This window comes from Oncorhynchus clarkii, unplaced genomic scaffold, assembly GCF_045791955.1.
Source record: "Oncorhynchus clarkii lewisi isolate Uvic-CL-2024 unplaced genomic scaffold, UVic_Ocla_1.0 unplaced_contig_10520_pilon_pilon, whole genome shotgun sequence".
Lineage (NCBI taxonomy): Eukaryota > Metazoa > Chordata > Actinopteri > Salmoniformes > Salmonidae > Oncorhynchus > Oncorhynchus clarkii.
Genome location: NW_027258065.1, coordinates 92,530 through 110,005, shown reverse-complemented (window position 1 = coordinate 110,005; position 17,476 = coordinate 92,530). Strand labels below are relative to the sequence as shown.

The 17,476-nt window shown below is 46.0% G+C and overlaps 1 protein-coding gene across 2 annotated transcripts; it reads right to left on the bottom strand.

Annotated features, from left to right (window-relative positions):
* Positions 1-664: 664 nt before the first annotated feature.
* Positions 665-17,446, bottom strand: LOC139394713 (bromodomain-containing protein 9-like). 2 transcript variants are annotated; one of them, XR_011629844.1, is made up of 19 exons: positions 17,286-17,446; positions 16,616-16,836; positions 16,209-16,370; positions 14,981-15,113; positions 14,521-14,578; positions 13,709-13,853; positions 10,832-10,942; positions 9,356-9,492; positions 7,832-7,964; positions 5,495-5,570; positions 5,132-5,227; positions 4,264-4,396; positions 3,913-4,024; positions 3,500-3,553; positions 3,251-3,356; positions 2,559-2,735; positions 2,014-2,094; positions 1,614-1,963; positions 665-1,513 (listed from the first exon to the last, which is right to left on the bottom strand). XR_011629844.1 is itself a non-coding variant. In XM_071142813.1 (17 exons), the coding sequence occupies exons 1-17, from the start codon at positions 17,332-17,334 to the stop codon at positions 1,994-1,996; spliced, it is 2,070 nt and encodes a 689-aa protein (XP_070998914.1). In that variant the 5' UTR covers positions 17,335-17,446; the 3' UTR covers positions 1,972-1,993. The 2 variants fall into 2 exon arrangements, 1 of the variants encoding a protein (XP_070998914.1); XM_071142813.1 differs by lacking the exons at positions 665-1,513; positions 1,614-1,963 and having other exon boundaries at positions 1,972-2,094; positions 7,832-7,967; positions 9,356-9,552; positions 14,981-15,116.
* Positions 17,447-17,476: the final 30 nt, after the last annotated feature.

Below are 17,476 nucleotides of genomic sequence, written 5' to 3'. Positions count from 1 at the left end.
TTAGACCGCTGAGCCACCCGGGAGCCCATTTATACTGCTCTGATATCTGCCCTCTTGAAAAGTACGAGATCAGACTCCACTGTATCATATCAATCCCTGAAGTGCCCAAACCATTTAAAGGAAAACGAATGACTGTGAGTACTGTGTAAAAACACAACCTGATGACACAGTACTGTGTAAAAACACAACCTGATGACACAGTACTGTGTAAAAACACAACCTGATGACACAGTACTGTGTAAAAACACAACCTGATGACACAGTACTGTGTAAAAACACAACTTGATGACACAGTACTGTGTAAAAACACAACTTGATGACACAGTACTGTGTAAAAACACAACCTGATGACACAGTACTGTGTAAAAACACAACCTGATGACACAGTACTGTGTAAAAACACAACCTGATGACACAGTACTGTGTAAAAACACAACCTGATGACAGTACTGTGTAAAAACACAACCTGATGACACAGTACTGTGTAAAAACACAACCTGATGACACAGTACTGTGTAAAAACACAACCTGATGACACAGTACTGTGTAAAAACACAACCTGATGACACAGTACTGTGTAAAAACACAACCTGATGACACAGTACTGTGTAAAAACACAACCTGATGACACAGTACTGTGTAAAAACACAACCTGATGACACAGTACTGTGTAAAAACACAACCTGTGGCGACTTTATTCTCTTAAGTATAGCACACATACAAATAATCTGTACAATCATGATGACCTTCCACAACATGTCTGAGGTTCTCTCTCGTTGTCCCCGGTGTGTTGAGAGCACAGAGTCAGACAACAAATCAACCAGTGTGGTTAAATACAGGACGTCAGATCAGCTCTGAGTAGAAGTTTCCTCTAAACCACAGATCTAGGATCAGATTACCCATCAAACAATGTCTGACCCCAGACCAGTAGTTAGAGGCATCTTCTACCATCTCCCTAGTAGTTTCTCAATAACAGTATCGCAATACTCAGAAGTCTTAATGTTGGATACATCAAAAACACATGTGTTTGTTTTTCAAGCTACAGAAAACAATATTTTAGATAAAGCATGTTTTTAAAGAGTTTAAACAGTTTTGTTTCCTTTTTTGTCTTGGAAAGTTGAGTATCATAGTATAGTGATACTGGTATTGTGACCAGAGCTACCCCAGTTAGAGGCAACTTGTCAGTGTGTGGGTTAGCTGTTGGATGTGGAGCCTGGCTCTGGAGACTGGAGGAACTCATAGGTCAGCTGTTGGATGTGGAGCCTGGCTCTGGAGACTGGAGGAACTCATAGGTCAGCTGTTGGATGTGGAGCCTGGCTCTGGAGACTGGAGGAACTCATAGGTCAGCTGTTGGATGTGGAGCCTGGCTCTGGAGACTGGAGGAACTCATAGGTCAGCTGTTGGATGTGGAGCCTGGCTCTGGAGACTGGAGGAACTCATAGGTCAGCTGTTGGATGTGGAGCCTGGCTCTGGAGACTGGAGGAACTCATAGGTCAGCTGTTGGATGTGGAGCCTGGCTCTGGAGACTGGAGGAACTCATAGGTCAGCTGTTGGATGTGGAGCCTGGCTCTGGAGACTGGAGGAACTCATAGGTCAGCTGTTGGATGTGGAGCTTGGGTCTGGACACTGGAGGAACTCATAGGTCAGCTGTTGGATGTGGAGCCTGGCTCTGGAGACTGGAGGAACTCATAGGTTAGCTGTTGGATGTGGAGCCTGGCTCTGGAGACTGGAGGAACTCATAGGTTAGCTGTTGGATGTGGAGCCTGGGTCTGGAGACTGGAGGAACTCATAGGTCAGCTGTTGAATGTGGAGCCTGGGTCTGGGGACAGGAGGAACTCATAGGTCAGCTGTTGGATGCGGAGCCTGGCTCTGGAGACTGGAGGAACTCATAGGTTAGCTGTTGGATGTGGAGCCTGGCTCTGGAGACTGGAGGAACTCATAGGTCAGCTGTTGGATGCGGAGCCTGTTTCAGGAGATTGGAGGAACTCATAGGTCAGCTGTTGGATGTGGAGCCTGGCTCTGGAGACTGGAGGAACTCATAGGGGTCATGAACCATCTCAGACTGGTCACCAACACCCAGGTGTGAGGGACTCCCTGAGGAGGAACATAGAAAAACCAACGGTCATTGAAACAAAGCACATAAATTACATGTCTATAAAGCCTTTGAAACGTTGAAACTCATGTCTCATAACATTTTACATGATATTTATGAATTTGGCAGAAGATCTTATCCAGACCGTCTGTCCTTACAGTTTTAAGTGACTGATGGGATATACCGAGCCTGTAAGTGTCAACAAGGCACAAAATGGCAACTGGCACAGACAGACCAAATCCTGCATGTTTCTGACACTGGCTCAGCGAGGCAGGTGGAGGAGCACCTTTCTACGTCCCAAATGGCACCCTATTCCATACATAGCACACTACTTTTGACCAGAGCTCTATGGGCTCTTGTCAAAAGTAGTGCACTATATAGGGAATAGGGTGTCATTTGGGACTTACAAACTGATACAGCCAGGTAAGTGGATGAGCTCCAGACAGTGTTGTCCTGCAGTCCTTACCCAGGTGGTGCTGGTCCCTGTCGGAGGTCCCTGACAGGGAGGAGAGGTTAGAGGAGGGTCTGGAGCCTCCCCTCTCCACCTGGCCCTCCTGGAACTCCTGCAGCAGCTTGGCTGCCTCCTCAAAGTGCTGCTGGCTGACCCCGTCTTCATGCCCTGGCTCCTTCTTCACTGACTTCCCTGAGAGCAGAGGAGGGACACGGGGAAGACCATTACAGTCATACAAGTGGTGAAGATGACAGGGTCTGCATACCGAACAGCACCCTATTCCCTGTATAGTGCACTACTTTAGGGCTATGGTATACAATCACTATAAAGACTATGTGTGTCTGTGTGTGTGTGCCTGTGTGTGTGCCTGTGTGTGTGCCTGTGTGTGTGTGTGTCTGTGTGTACCTGTGTGTGCCTGTGTCTGTGTGTACCTGTGTGTGCCTGTGTGTGTGTGTGTCTGTGTGTGTGTGTGTGTGTGTGTGTTTCTGTGTGTGTGTGTGTGTGTCTGTGCCTGTGTGTGTGTGTCTGTGCCTGTGTGTGTGTGTCTGTTTCTGTGTGTTTCTGTGTGTGCCTGTGTGTGTGTGTGTGTGTGTGTGTGTGTGTGTGTGTGTGTGTTTATATGTCTGTATGAGGGGTGGTGGTAAACACACAGGTGGTTAAGATAATGGAAGCGATACTACTGATTTACAAGCAGGTAGGATTCTCACCTAAAGAGTTGAGCATGGACATCTCCAGAGACATGTCAGAGTAGCTCTTCATGGACATGAAGTCCAGCACTGAGCTGCCCTCTCCCAGACCTGTCCCATCAGCCATCTGGGCAAATAAACACACACATCTGGAGGGTCAACCATGTTGGGCAAGCAGGATGGACACACACACGCGCGCGCGCACGCACACCAACCACTAAACAAAATCACTGTAAGCATATTCAATTGAACAGCTGTAAAATACTTTACCTGCATATCGTAAATGTTGCTCTTGGTTTCGTCTGGTAACGCCATGTTTCTTTTCTGAAACACAAGACGACATGTTAGTACCACATTAACATAATGTTAAACCCAGCTTCTACCACTAGTTAAAACTAGTTAACATAAAAGTAGCAGGAAAAATAATCTATTTGTAAATACCCACGCAACACATGCCCCCTCTAACACAGGACTTACTGTCCCCCCCAGACGGGACCCCCACGGTGTGCTTTAGGAAGTCATATGTGTGACTGTCCCCCCCCTCCCCCAGACGGGACCCACACGGTGTGCATTAGGAAGTTATATGTGATGGTGTCCCCTCCCAGATGGCCCGGGTCAAAGGTAGAGTCCTAGATAGGGCATAGGGGGCCCAGCCTGTATGAGTGTGTTAATGGGGTACAGACCTGTCTGATCTGGTAGACAGCCTTAGAGTGGTCCCCTGCAGTCATCTTATCCAGCAGACCGTCAACCAAACGCTTAGTAACGTTCCCACAACCTTTAACAAACTCCTGAATACTGGAATGAGGAAGGAGACAGCATTTACACAGTATATACTACAACGTTAAGGCTTTCTCATACAGCACGTTAGATGTGCACAGCAGGAAGGGTAGCAAAATTGTGGTAAATTTCCCCCAAAATTCCCAGAAATCCCAGGATTCCTAGATTTCCTTATTATTGCATCCTGATTCCAGGAACGGTCCAATGGGAACCCGAACTCCAGTAATGATACCAGTGCTGCTACAGCATCGACTAACCTGAGAGCACACTGCACCCCAGTCTCATCCCCGTAGGCTGAGTAGAGCAGGTCCATCTCATCAGGCAGCAGGTCTGGATAGATGGAGTTGTTCTGCAGGGTCTGGGTGTTGTAGGTACTGCTCAGGAACGTCACTACACACACACACGCATGCATGCACACACACACACACACACACACACACACACACGCGCACACACACACACAACGAGCAGAAGAAGGAAGCCTTGGAAGAAATTCTCTCTCTCTCATCATAGCCAACATTATGAAAGACAGAATCTAGAACGTCTAAGCAGCAGGAGGTCCCATTGACTTTTTTACATGGTCAGGACATGTCTCAAACCTGTTAGCTAACCGCTAAGCAGCAGGAGGTCTCATTGACTTTTTTTACATGGTCAGGACATGTCTCAAACCTGTTAGCTAACCGCTAAGCAGCAGGAGGTCTCATTGACTTTTTTACATGGTCAGGACATGTCTCAAACCTGTTAGCTAACCGCTAAGCAGCAGGAGGTCACATTGACTTTTTTACATGGTCAGAACATGTCTCAAACCTGTTAGCTAACCGCTAAGCAGCAGGAGGTCACATTGACTTTTTTACATGGTCAGGACATGTCTCAAACGTGTTAGCTAACCTCTAAGCAGCAGGAGGTCACATTGACTTTTTTTACATGGTCAGGACGTATCAAACGTGTTAGCTAACCGCTAAGCAGCAGGAGGTCACATTGACTTTTTTACATGGTCAGGACATGTATCAAAAGTGTTAGCTAACCGCTAAGCAGCAGGAGGTCACATTGACTTTTTTACATGGTTAGGACATGTATCAAACGTGTTAGCTAACCGCTAAGCAGCTTTGTACTTTCTGTACATACCCTTGTGTCTCCTGTCATCTTTGAAACCCAGTGTTGTTAATCCAGGAAGGAGCTTATTGGACAGAGAGCTCAGGTCCACAGGGTGGGTCTCCTCCTCTGGGAAGCAGAGACAGAACAGGTACTTCCCTCTGTGTCACATGGTACAGAACATCTTGGACATTTATCTGATACAGTACATCTATACAGGTTCTATAGCTGTGTCCCAAATGGCAGCCTATTCCCTATGTAGTGCACTACTTTTGACCAGGGTCCATTGGGTCCATAGGGCTCTGGTCAAAAGTAGTGTACTATATAGGGAATAGGCTGCCATTTGGGACTGTGAGTTTCCCACTGGATAATACCCGAGAAAAGTAGGGAACAAACCTTTTGCTTCTGGATTCAGCTGATTCACTACAGTGTACAACAGATTACCATCAGGCTCTTTCCTCAGGTAACCCATCTGAAAATACAGGAACACAAGAACCATGTGGTCACTGGGACACTAGAACCATGTGGTCACTGGGGCACTAGAACCATGTGGTCACCGGGACACTAGAACCATGTGGTCACTGGGGCACTAGAACCATGTGGTCACCGGGACACTAGAACCATGTGGTCACTGGGACACTAGAACCATGTGGTCACCGGGATAACTAAACATAGATCAACCCTGGCATCCACTTTAAATATCCATCTATTAAACCTGACTCAAAGCCAGGGATTCGAACCAGCAACCCTCCGCTTCTCTAACCTCTAGGCTAGCAGTCGTATCTGATTAAAACACACTGTTGTATTGAGTACAGTACCTTGGACCTGGGCATATAGCAGCTGATCATTATATACAGTGTTTATTTTTGATTTAACACTTTTTTGGTTACTACATGATTCCATGTGTATTATTTCATAGTTTTGATGTCTTCACTATTATTCTACAATGTAGAAAACAGTAACAATAAAGACAAACCCACATAAAGAAACTTGGTAATGTGTACACTACCGGTCAAAAGTTTGGACACCTACTCATTCAAGGGGTTGTCTTTATTTGTACTATTTTCTACATTGTAGAATAATAGTGAAGACATCAAAACTATGAAATAACACATATGGAAGCATGTAGTAATCCCAAAAAAAGTGTTAAACAAAATCAACATATATTTTATATTTGAGATTCTTCAAAGTAGCTACCCTTTGCCATGATGACAGTTTTGCACACCCTTGGCATTCTCTCAACCAGCTTCATGAGGTAGTCACCTGGAATGTATTTCAATTAACAGGTGCCGCTTCTTAAAAGTTAATTTGTGGAATTTATTTCCTTCTTAATGTGTTTGAGGCAATCAGTTGTGTTGTGACAAGGTGGGGGGGCTATACAGAAGATATCCCTATTTAGTAAAAGACCAAGTCCATATTAAGGCAAGAACAGCTCAAATAAGCAGAGAGAAACGACAGTCCATCATTACTTTAAGACACGAAGGTCAGTCAATACGTAAAATGTAAAGAACTTTGAACGTTTCTTCAAGTGCAGTCACAAAAACCATCAAGCGCTGTGATGAAACTGGCTCTAATGAGGACCGCCACAGAAAAGCAAGACCCAGAGTTACCTCTGCTGCAGAGGATACGTTCATTAGAGTTACCAGTATCAGAAATTGCAGCCCAAATAAATGCTTCACAGAGTTCAAGTAACAGACACATCTCAACATCAACTGTTCAGAGGAGACTGTGGGTATCAGGCCTTCATGGTCGAATTTCTGCAAAGAAATCACAACTAAAGGATACCAATAAGAAGAATAGACTTGCTTCGGCCAAGAAACACGAGCAATGGACATTAGACCGGTGGAAATTTGTCCTTTGGTCTGGAGTCCAAATTGGAGATTTTTGGTTCCAACCACTGTGTCTTTGTGAGACGCCGTGTGGGTGAACTGATGATCTCAGCATGTGTATTTCCCACCGTAAAGCATGGAGGAGGAGGTGTTATGGTGTGGGTGAACTGATGATATCTGCATGTGTATTTCCCACTGTAAAGCATGGAGGAGGAGGTGTTATGGTGTGGGTGAACTGATGATCTCAGCATGTGTATTTCCCACTGTAAAGCATGGAGGAGGTGTTATGGTGTGGGGGTGCTTTTCTGGTTACACTGTCTGTGATTTATTTATAATTCAAGGCACACTTAACCAGCATGGCTATCACAGCATTCTGCAGCGATACGCCATCCCATCTGGTTTGGGCTTAGTGGGACTATCATTTGTTTTTCAACAGGACAATGACCCAACACACCTCCAGGCGGTGTAAGGGCTATTTTACCAAGAAGGAGAGTGATGGAGTGCTGCATCAGATGACCTGACCTCCACAATCACCCGACCTCAACTAAATTGAGATGGTTTGGGATGAGTCGGACCGCAGAGTGAAGGAAAAGCAGCCAACAAGTGCTCAGCATATATGGGAACTCCTTCAAGACTGTTGGAAAAGCATTCCAGGTGAAGCTGGTTGAGAGAATGCCAAGAGTGTCATCAAGGTAAAGGGTGGCTATTTGAAGAATATCAATTTGTTTAACACTTTTTTGGTTACTACATGATTCCATATGTGTTATTTCATAGTTTTTATGTCTTCACTATTATTCTACAATGTAGAAAATAGTCAAATAAAGAAAGAAAGAAAAACCCTGGAATGAGTAGATGTGTCCAAACTTTTGACTGGTACTATATATATATATATATATATATATACCTTGGAGTTGGGCATGTATCGGTTGATGCGGTCGTGTGCTTCATCTGCAGCGTGCTCCACCAGGGCCAGAACGTGTTCCTCCGCTGTGCTGTCAGTCAGGCTGCAGGCGTTCCCCTCTGGCTCATACAGGTAACTGCTGGGACCACAGAGATGCACACGGTCACTCCACAGATCACCTGTTAATACAGGTAACTCCTGGGACCACATTCTGCCGCCCCTACAAGAATAGCCCCAGAAAGCAAAATTACGTTGAAAAGACGTCTAAAATAGGTATTTTTTTCTGCAAAGAAAAGTTGAAAAGATGATTTAATTAATAGACATATAATTTTGGGCCAAATCAAGGCTAGTCCAGACCGGACAAAATCTGAAACAAACAGAAGTGTCTGATGGGTTCAGAGTTGATCCGGATTGGACTAGAATACAACGTCCGTGTAAATCAAGGCCAAATCAAAAAAAGACGTCAGCGTCGGTCCGTGCTTACTGAGGTACAGTGGCTTTATTCATCCTGATTCCTGTCACTAATCAACTTGTCTCTTTAAGCTCTGAATATCAGCTACTCAACTCCATCAGGAGGAGTTGTTATCCTGAGCCTATTTGCAGTGTGTTTACACATCGGGAAATGCACAAGTATTTCATGTTTTCGCTATGATCAGCTCGTAAAAAAATTGATGGATACAAACTTGAAACCACTGATCATGACAATTTAGCCCACGGGATGAAACTCCTGGACAAAAGTTGTGAGTAGCCTGATTGTCCATTTGACTTTGACCTGTCCTGTTGTTAGGATGTGTTGTTCGTTAACATGCCAGCACCTTTCTATTTTGACGAGGCATCATTTAGGCTCTTTGATGGGAGAAACCTGTACGGTATAAAACGTTTCCATCTCATTACATTGTCATCCATTTTATCTCCAGCCTGTAGGCTACAGAAAAGGGCACCTACTATTTCTATCTATATCTGTTACATGGTGGTAGATGACTTTATTGACAGAATGTTGGTGGTGTGCTGCAGCGATGCGTCTCTCCGACAGCACCCTGGAGAGGCGCGCCAGGAATGGACAAGATAAATATTTTGAGTCTCTTCCTTTGTCAAAGTGGGCACTGCTTATCATAGGGTGGCATCAGCTCTCACCTAAAAAGCCCTTAGGACACTGGCTGAGAGAAATTGTCATTATTTTGGGGCAGAATTATGTGTTGTTGTAAATGCGCCTTGGTCAGTTTAGCTCAGAAATTGCTAAACTCATAGGCGGCTGCCTAATCCTGCCTAATGAGCGGGCCGGCCCTGGCTGGGACCACAGAGATACACACTGTTACTCTACAGTTCCTGGTTATGTTGCATGTTGGATGGAACATGTAGGATACACAAGTCCTACAATGAGCACCATACAGCAGTGGTTTATGGGCCTCATCCATCACATTGTACCAAGCCTGGGATAACAGAAGGGGATGAAGTACACGGAGTACATGAGATCAACATCTACCGAAGTCAAGACACTGGACTAGAGAGTAGGCCAGTCCATTCTACCTGATGACTTCCTTCATATCTTTGATGTCTTTGGGTTTCTTGGATTTCTTGGCCGACGCCGACTCCACGGGCATGGAGATGACCTCCGGAGGGGGCTCCTCAGACGCCAAGTCCTCGTCCCCTAAAATGGCCGCCTGCTGAGAGAAATCCATGTCCTGCATGAAAGACATGCTGCGCTTCAGTGCTAACAGCCGCTCCTGTAAACAGAGCAGAGCCACAGAAAAAGAGCCAGAGAGAGAGAGAGAGAACCACAGAAAAAGAGCCAGAGAGAGAGAGAGAACCACAGAAAGAGAACCAAAGGGAATTGCTTTATACTCCATCTGCCACAACTCAGCCAGAGAGTGATAGGATGGCTGGTGGGATGGGATGGCTGGTGGGATGGCTGGTAGGATGACTGGTGGGATGGGATGGCTGGATGGGATGCCGGGATGGCTCGTGGGATGGCTGGTGGGATGGGATGGCTGGTAGGATGACTGGTGGGATGGGATGGCTGGTGGGATGGCAGGATGGGATGACTGGTGGGATGGTGGTGGGATGGGATGGCTGGTAGGACAGGTTGGCTGGTGGGATGGTGGTGGGATGGGATGGCTGGTGGGATAGGATGGCTGGTGGGATGGCAGGTTGGAATGACTGGTGGGATGGTGGTGGGATGCCTGGTGGGATGGCTGGAGGGATGGCTGGTGGTGGGATGGCTGGTGGGATGGCTGGTGGTGGGATGGCTGGTGGTGGGATGGCTGGTGGGATGCCTGGTGGTGGGATGGCTGGTGGGATGGCTGGTGGATGGGATGGCTGGTGGTGGGATGGCTGGTGGGATGCCTGGATGGGATGGCTGGTGGGATGGCTGGTGGATGGGATTGTCTGGTGGGATGGCATGGTGGTGGGATGGCTGGTGGGATGGAATTGCTGGTGGGATGGCTAGATGGGATGGTGATGGAATGGGATGTCAGGATGGGATGGCTGGTGGGATGGTGACGGAATGGGATGTCAGGATGGGATGGCTGGTGGGATGGCTGGATGGGATGGTGGTGGTGAGTCTAACTGCGATGGTGATGATTGTTAGGAGGGAAAACATTGATCAAACATCTTGAGTCACACATCTGCCTTCTATCTGCTTAGTTGTTCTACAGTCTCCTGAATGCTCCGATAAAGAAATATACAAGGATGTTACAGTGTGGTGTGTCTGAAGTAAAACCACACAGAGGCAAATCTGTTTCACAAAGCCAGAGAGGAAGAAGAATGACCAACATGTGAAACGACAGAGAGAGAACAGAAAAGGACAAGACAAGACTCCACCAGCGAAGACATCTGGCACAGGAAAGGACAAGACAAGGGGAAACAGGACTCCACCAGCGAAGACATCTGTCACAGGAAAGGGAAATACATGAAACGGATGGGTTATGAACATCAGCATGCACAACAAATCATACACTGACAATGAGGCCTCTATCCGCTCCTCGTAGAGACACTACTCATTACTTTGCTCATCATCTTGAAGCCAGTGTGCAGCAGTTTCTTGGCAGCCTTGTAGTAAACGGTCTCTGGACGGTTATACACCATGGCATTATCACACATCAGCTTGAAGTCCGCCTGCAACAGAGGAAGCAACCGTTTTACAACAACAAGCTCACCGCCACTCAATTACAAATAGAAAACCGATGCAAATACTTCAACACAAATATTTGTTTAATTGAAGCAAATAAATATCCTCCCTTTGAAAACACTATCAATGTTATGAATGTAACCATTATGTACAGCACACACATTCCATGTCCACAAGTTATATCAATGTGATAACGCCAAGGCTCTTTCACAATTCATCTTTCCCTGATTCCTTGTATCTTCTATCCTTGTCGCCTTCTCAAAATGCTCAAGGGGAGGCCCGTTGGACCTTCTCCTCCAATACAGTTGAGAAAGAGGTGAGGAATCACTGAAAGACGTATTGAGATACATCTCAAAATGCTCAAGGGGAGGCCCGTTGGACCTTCTCCTCCAATACACTTCAGAAAGAGGTGAGGAATCACTGAAAGACGTATTGAGGTACATCTCAAAATGCTCAAGAGGAGGCCCGTTGGACCTTCTCCTCCAATACACTTCAGAAAGAGGTGAGGAATCACTGAAAGACGTATTGAGATACATCTCAAAATGCTCAAGGGGAGGCCCGTTGGACCTTCTCCTCCAATACACTTCAGAAAGAGGTGAGGAATCACTGAAAGACGTATTGAGGTACATCTCAAAATGCTCAAGGGGAGGCCCGTTGGACCTTCTCCTCCAATACAGTTGAGAAAGAGGTGAGGAATCACTGAAAGACGTATTGAGGTACATCTCAAAATGCTCAAGGGGAGGCCCGTTGGACCTTCTCCTCCAATACAGTTGAGAAAGAGGTGAGGAATCACTGAAAGACGTATTGAGATACATCTCAAAATGCTCAAGAGGAGGCCCATTGGACCTTCTCCTCCAATACACTTCAGAAAGAGGTGAGGAATCACTGAAAGACGTATTGAGATACATCTCAAAATGCTCAAGGGGAGGCCCGTTGGACCTTCTCCTCCAATACAGTTGAGAAAGAGGTGAGGAATCACTGAAAGACGTATTGAGGTACATCTCAAAATGCTCAAGGGGAGGCCCGTTGGACCTTCTCCTCCAATACACTTCAGAAAGAGGTGAGGAATCACTGAAAGACGTATTGAGATACATCTCAAAATGCTCAAGGGGAGGCCCGTTGGACCTTCTCCTCCAATACAGTTGAGAAAGAGGTGAGGAATCACTGAAAGACGTATTGAGATACATCTCAAAATGCTCAAGGGGAGGCCCGTTGGACCTTCTCCTCCAATACACTTCAGAAAGAGGTGAGGAATCACTGAAAGACGTATTGAGATACATCTCAAAATGCTCAAGAGGAGGCCCGTTGGACCTTCTCCTCCAATACAGTTGAGAAAGAGGTGAGGAATCACTGAAAGACGTATTGAGATACATCTCAAAATGCTCAAGAGGAGGCCCGTTGGACCTTCTCCTCCAATACACTTCAGAAAGAGGTGAGGAATCACTGAAAGACGTATTGAGATACATCTCAAAATGCTCAAGGGGAGGCCCGTTGGACCTTCTCCTCCAATACAGTTGAGAAAGAGGAGAGGAATCACTGAAAGACGTATTGAGATACATCTCAAAATGCTCAAGGGGAGGCCCGTTGGACCTTCTCCTCCAATACAGTTGAGAAAGAGGTGAGGAATCACTGAAAGACGTATTGAGATACATCTCAAAATGCTCAAGAGGAGGCCCGTTGGACCTTCTCCTCCAATACAGTTGAGAAAGAGGTGAGGAATCACTGAAAGACGTATTGAGATACATCTCAAAATGCTCAAGAGGAGGCCCGTTGGACCTTCTCCTCCAATACAGTTGAGAAAGAGGTGAGGAATCACTGAAAGACGTATTGAGATACATCTCAAAATGCTCAAGGGGAGGCCCGTTGGACCTTCTCCTCCAATACAGTTGAGAAAGAGGTGAGGAATCACTGAAAGACGTATTGAGATACATCTCAAAATGCTCAAGGGGAGGCCCGTTGGACCTTCTCCTCCAATACAGTTGAGAAAGAGGTGAGGAATCACTGAAAGACGTATTGAGATACATCTCAAAATGCTCAAGGGGAGGCCCGTTGGACCTTCTCCTCCAATACACTTCAGAAAGAGGTGAGGAATCACTGAAAGACGTATTGAGATACATCTCAAAATGCTCAAGAGGAGGCCCGTTGGACCTTCTCCTCCAATACAGTTGAGAAAGAGGTGAGGAATCACTGAAAGACGTATTGAGATACATCTCAAAATGCTCAAGGGGAGGCCCGTTGGACCTTCTCCTCCAATACAGTTGAGAAAGAGGTGAGGAATCACTGAAAGACGTATTGAGATACATCTCAAAATGCTCAAGGGGAGGCCCGTTGGACCTTCTCCTCCAATACACTTCAGAAAGAGGTGAGGAATCACTGAAAGACGTATTGAGATACATCTCAAAATGCTCAAGGGGAGGCCCGTTGGACCTTCTCCTCCAATACAGTTGAAAAATAGGTGAGGAATCACTGAAAGACGTATTGAGATACATCTCAAAATGCTCAAGGGGAGGCCCATTGGACCTTCTCCTCCAATACAGTTGAAAAATAGGTGAGGAATCACTGAAAGACGTATTGAGATACATCTCAAAATGCTCAAGGGGAGGCCGGTTGGACCTTCTCCTCCAATACAGTTGAGAAAGAGGTGAGGAATCACTGAAAGACGTATTGAGATACATCTCAAAATTCTAATCATGACAGTTCCTGTGATCTGTGGTGGACAGATCGCCATGTTGTCACTTGTAGCATCACCTCACCTTGAACTCTGTGACGGTTTTGTACTCGTTGTCTGTGATCTTGTCGTTCATGGTGCTGAAATCCATGGGGTGTTTGATTATCACAGAGTAACCTGGAGCGATGGCGTCTGTCACTGGGAAAGTGAAGAACCCATGGGCATCCTTCCTGGAAAGACAAGACAAACAGAAGTCTTAGTACCGACTGAACTGACTTTCATGTCACCAACAGGAATAATCCAGAGATGGATCTGTCACTGAACACATTTACATGCGCACAGTATTCCAGATAGTAGCTCATATCCCACTTCAGGTCTTATTCGGGGTAAGCTGTTTACATGCACCTTTGATATGTGAACCTGAAAGCACAGAACATGAAAAACAACACTCATGATATGTGAACCTGACAGCACAGAACATGAAAAACAACACTCATGATATGTGAACCTGAACCTGACAGCACAGAACATGAAAAACAACACTCATGATATGTGAACCTGAACCTGACAGCACAGAACATGAAAAACAACACTCATGATATGTGAACCTGAACCTGACAGCACAAAACATGAAAAACAACACTCATGATATGTGAACCTGAACCTGACAGCACAGAACATGAAAAACAACAGTATACGGGATAAGATGTTGACATGCCACAGTATCCCGTCTAAGATCAGCATATCCCAGGCATCTTATCCTGGTTTTTCATAACCAGGATACAAACTGATGTGTTTATACGTGTCAACTCAAAAACAGAATAGTTGAGCATTTGGAATAATAACGGGATAATTGGTGTTCATGTAAACGTGGTCCATGTTGTCAGAGAGCCTTACCTCTGAAGCTGGCGCAGGAAGTGTTCCAGGAGCTGCTGTCGAGGGGTGCACTCACTCTCTGAGGGAAGAGACGATCACAACCTGTTTTACATTAGCCTTTAACACCTCAGATTACTGTGGATGGACAATGTATGTTATGATTAAGCAATAAGGCCAGAGGGGGTGTGGTATAAGACCAATGTACCACGGCTAAGGGCTGTTGTTTGCACGACACAATGCGGAGTGCCTGGATACAGCCCTTAACCGTGGTAACAAACCCCGAGGTGCCTTATTGCTATTACAAACGGGTTACCAACGGAATTAGAGCAGTAAAAATAAATATTGTGTCATACCCGTGGTATACGGTCTGATATAGCACAGCTGTCAGCCAATCAGCATTCAGGGCTGGAACCACCCAGCTTATAATCAGTAATAACATGTGTAATAACATAACACCACAAGAGAACAGCTAGATTATTACCCGGGGCTGTCCTGCAAGCCCTGACAGGCCGGTCTCCTTGTTGCTCCACCTCTACCTTGATGTTGGGGTGAAACTGGTCCATCACCTCCGGCTCCATCTCAGACCTCTCCCTCTTCCTCTTCTTCTCCTCCTGCTGCTGAGACAGACACAACAGGAGTCAGTGACATGGTCCTCATTAAACTACTGGAGATGGCCCTATGATCTCCTATCTATTATGATTAGGGTTAGTGTTACTGCTGCAAGTACAGTGTACAAATGAGTAATTATAATGCGTGCTAGACTGTAGCAAAGGCATTAATGTACAGTGTTGCCAAACACAAACCAGGAGGTCTCCAGTTCCAATATCTCCTGTAGGACCAGGAGGTCTCCAGTTCCACTATCTCCTATAGGACCAGGAGGTCTCCAGTTCCACTATCTCCTGTAGGACCAGGAGGTCTCCAGTTCCAATATCTCCTGTAGGACCAGGAGGTCTCCAGTTCCAATATCTCCTGTAGGACCAGGAGGTCTCCAGTTCCACTATCTCCTATAGGACCAGGAGGTCTCCAGTTCCACTATCTCCTGTAGGACCAGGAGGTCTCCAGTTCCACTATCTCCTATAGGACCAGGAGGTCTCCAGTTCCACTATCTCCTGTAGGACCAGGAGGTCTCCAGTTCCACTATCTCCTGTAGGACCAGGAGGTCTCCAGTTCCACTATCTCCTGTAGGACCAGGAGGTCTCCAGTTCCACTATCTCCTGTAGGACCAGGATGTCTCCAGTTCCACTATCTCCTGTAGGACCAGGAGGTCTCCAGTTCCACTATCTCCTGTAGGACCAGGAGGTCTCCAGTTCCACTATCTCCTGTAGGACCAGGAGGTCTCCAGTTCCACTATCTCCTGTAGGACCAGGATGTCTCCAGTTCCACTATCTCCTGTAGGACCAGGAGGTCTCCAGTTCCACTATCTCCTGTAGGACCAGGAGGTCTCCAGTTCCACTATCTCCTATAAGACCAGGAGGTCTCCAGTTCCACTATCTCCTATAGGACCAGGAGGTCTCCAGTTCCACTATCTCCTGTAGGACCAGGAGGTTTCCCGACTATATGATCTCCAGGAAAACATTATAGGCTCTAGGGATCAAGTAAGCTTGCTGCAAGTAAGCATTTCATAGGATGCTGTATACCATGTGTATCCTGTACATACGACTAATTAAACTTGAAGCTTGAGTAATTAAAACCCCCAAAACGTTTCTCACCTCAAAACTAATACCAATGTTTGGTATCTTTGGCAGCATGAAAGGCTCGACTGCCACACCAGTGTGACTGGGCACAACAGTGGGCAGGCCCACACCACTGGCAGAGGCAGTAGCAGCCTCTGATTCATTCTGCTCCCGCTCTCTCTTCTTCCTCTTCTCTTCCTGTCAAAGATTAAACATTCATTGATTGATTATTGGGTTTTTTGTCCTTAAATGACAACCTAGCTCACTTTATGTCATGTTATATGGTATGCTTTATATGGAAGGTTAACTCCCAAGTTGCACCATATTCCCTTTATAGTGTGCCCACCTTCTGACCAAGGCCCATATGGGTCTGGCCAAAAGTAGTGCACTATATAGGGAATAGGGTGCCATTTGGGCCAGACCCTTGTTCCCCTCATACTCACCTTCCGTCTTCTCCTCTCCTCATCATCTACGTGTTTGTCTTTCTCCTTCTCAGACTTTTTCTTCTTCTTCTTCTTTTTGTCCTTGTGGCGCTCTCGTTCATGGTCTGACCTGTCGTCATAGTAACTGGAGTCATGGCCGGAGCCTGAGAGTTCTGTGATCTCACTTCCTCCCACTTTGAGCACCAGCTTCAGCTGCTTCTCAAAAGGCTTGTCCTCACAGTCTGAAAACAGAGACCACATTTAGCTGAGTGATGGGTCATACCCAGTGCAACAAGCATGATCGTCATCCTAGCAGAAGATGTGGTGTGTGTGTTACTGTGTAATAAGTGATGATAAACATTAGCTACCCATCACAGATATCTATCTGCAGGGCAATGCTACCACTACGACAGGATAAACTGGCTGGCGTTAATGCCAATATTATGCATACTCAATCTTGATAAGACCTGATACACATCCGTCATAATATTCATTGGTAATGCTTATGGCAGCAAGCAACATAAGTTGAGGAATACTAAACTACAACAGAAGTTGAGGAATAGTAAATTAGCACTAGCACTGCAGGACGATTCAGTTAGCTGGCCAGACAGGATAACGTTAACTGCTAGCTAGCTAGGCTAGCAAAAAGGGACAAAGCCGGGCATTGAATTTGTTTTCTTTGCTCACTTACCATCAACTGTTCTCCACTCCGGCTTGTGCTTTTTATGCTTCTTCCCCATGTTTGTTGTGTTTAAATTAAGCGAAAGCGTCTGGTAATCAGGTATCTGTATCTAATAATTGTTTGCATTAAAATGCGATCCATACCCCGATAACCCGGAAGTACATTTCCCACAACAACGCATCTACTTCAGGTTCAACAAA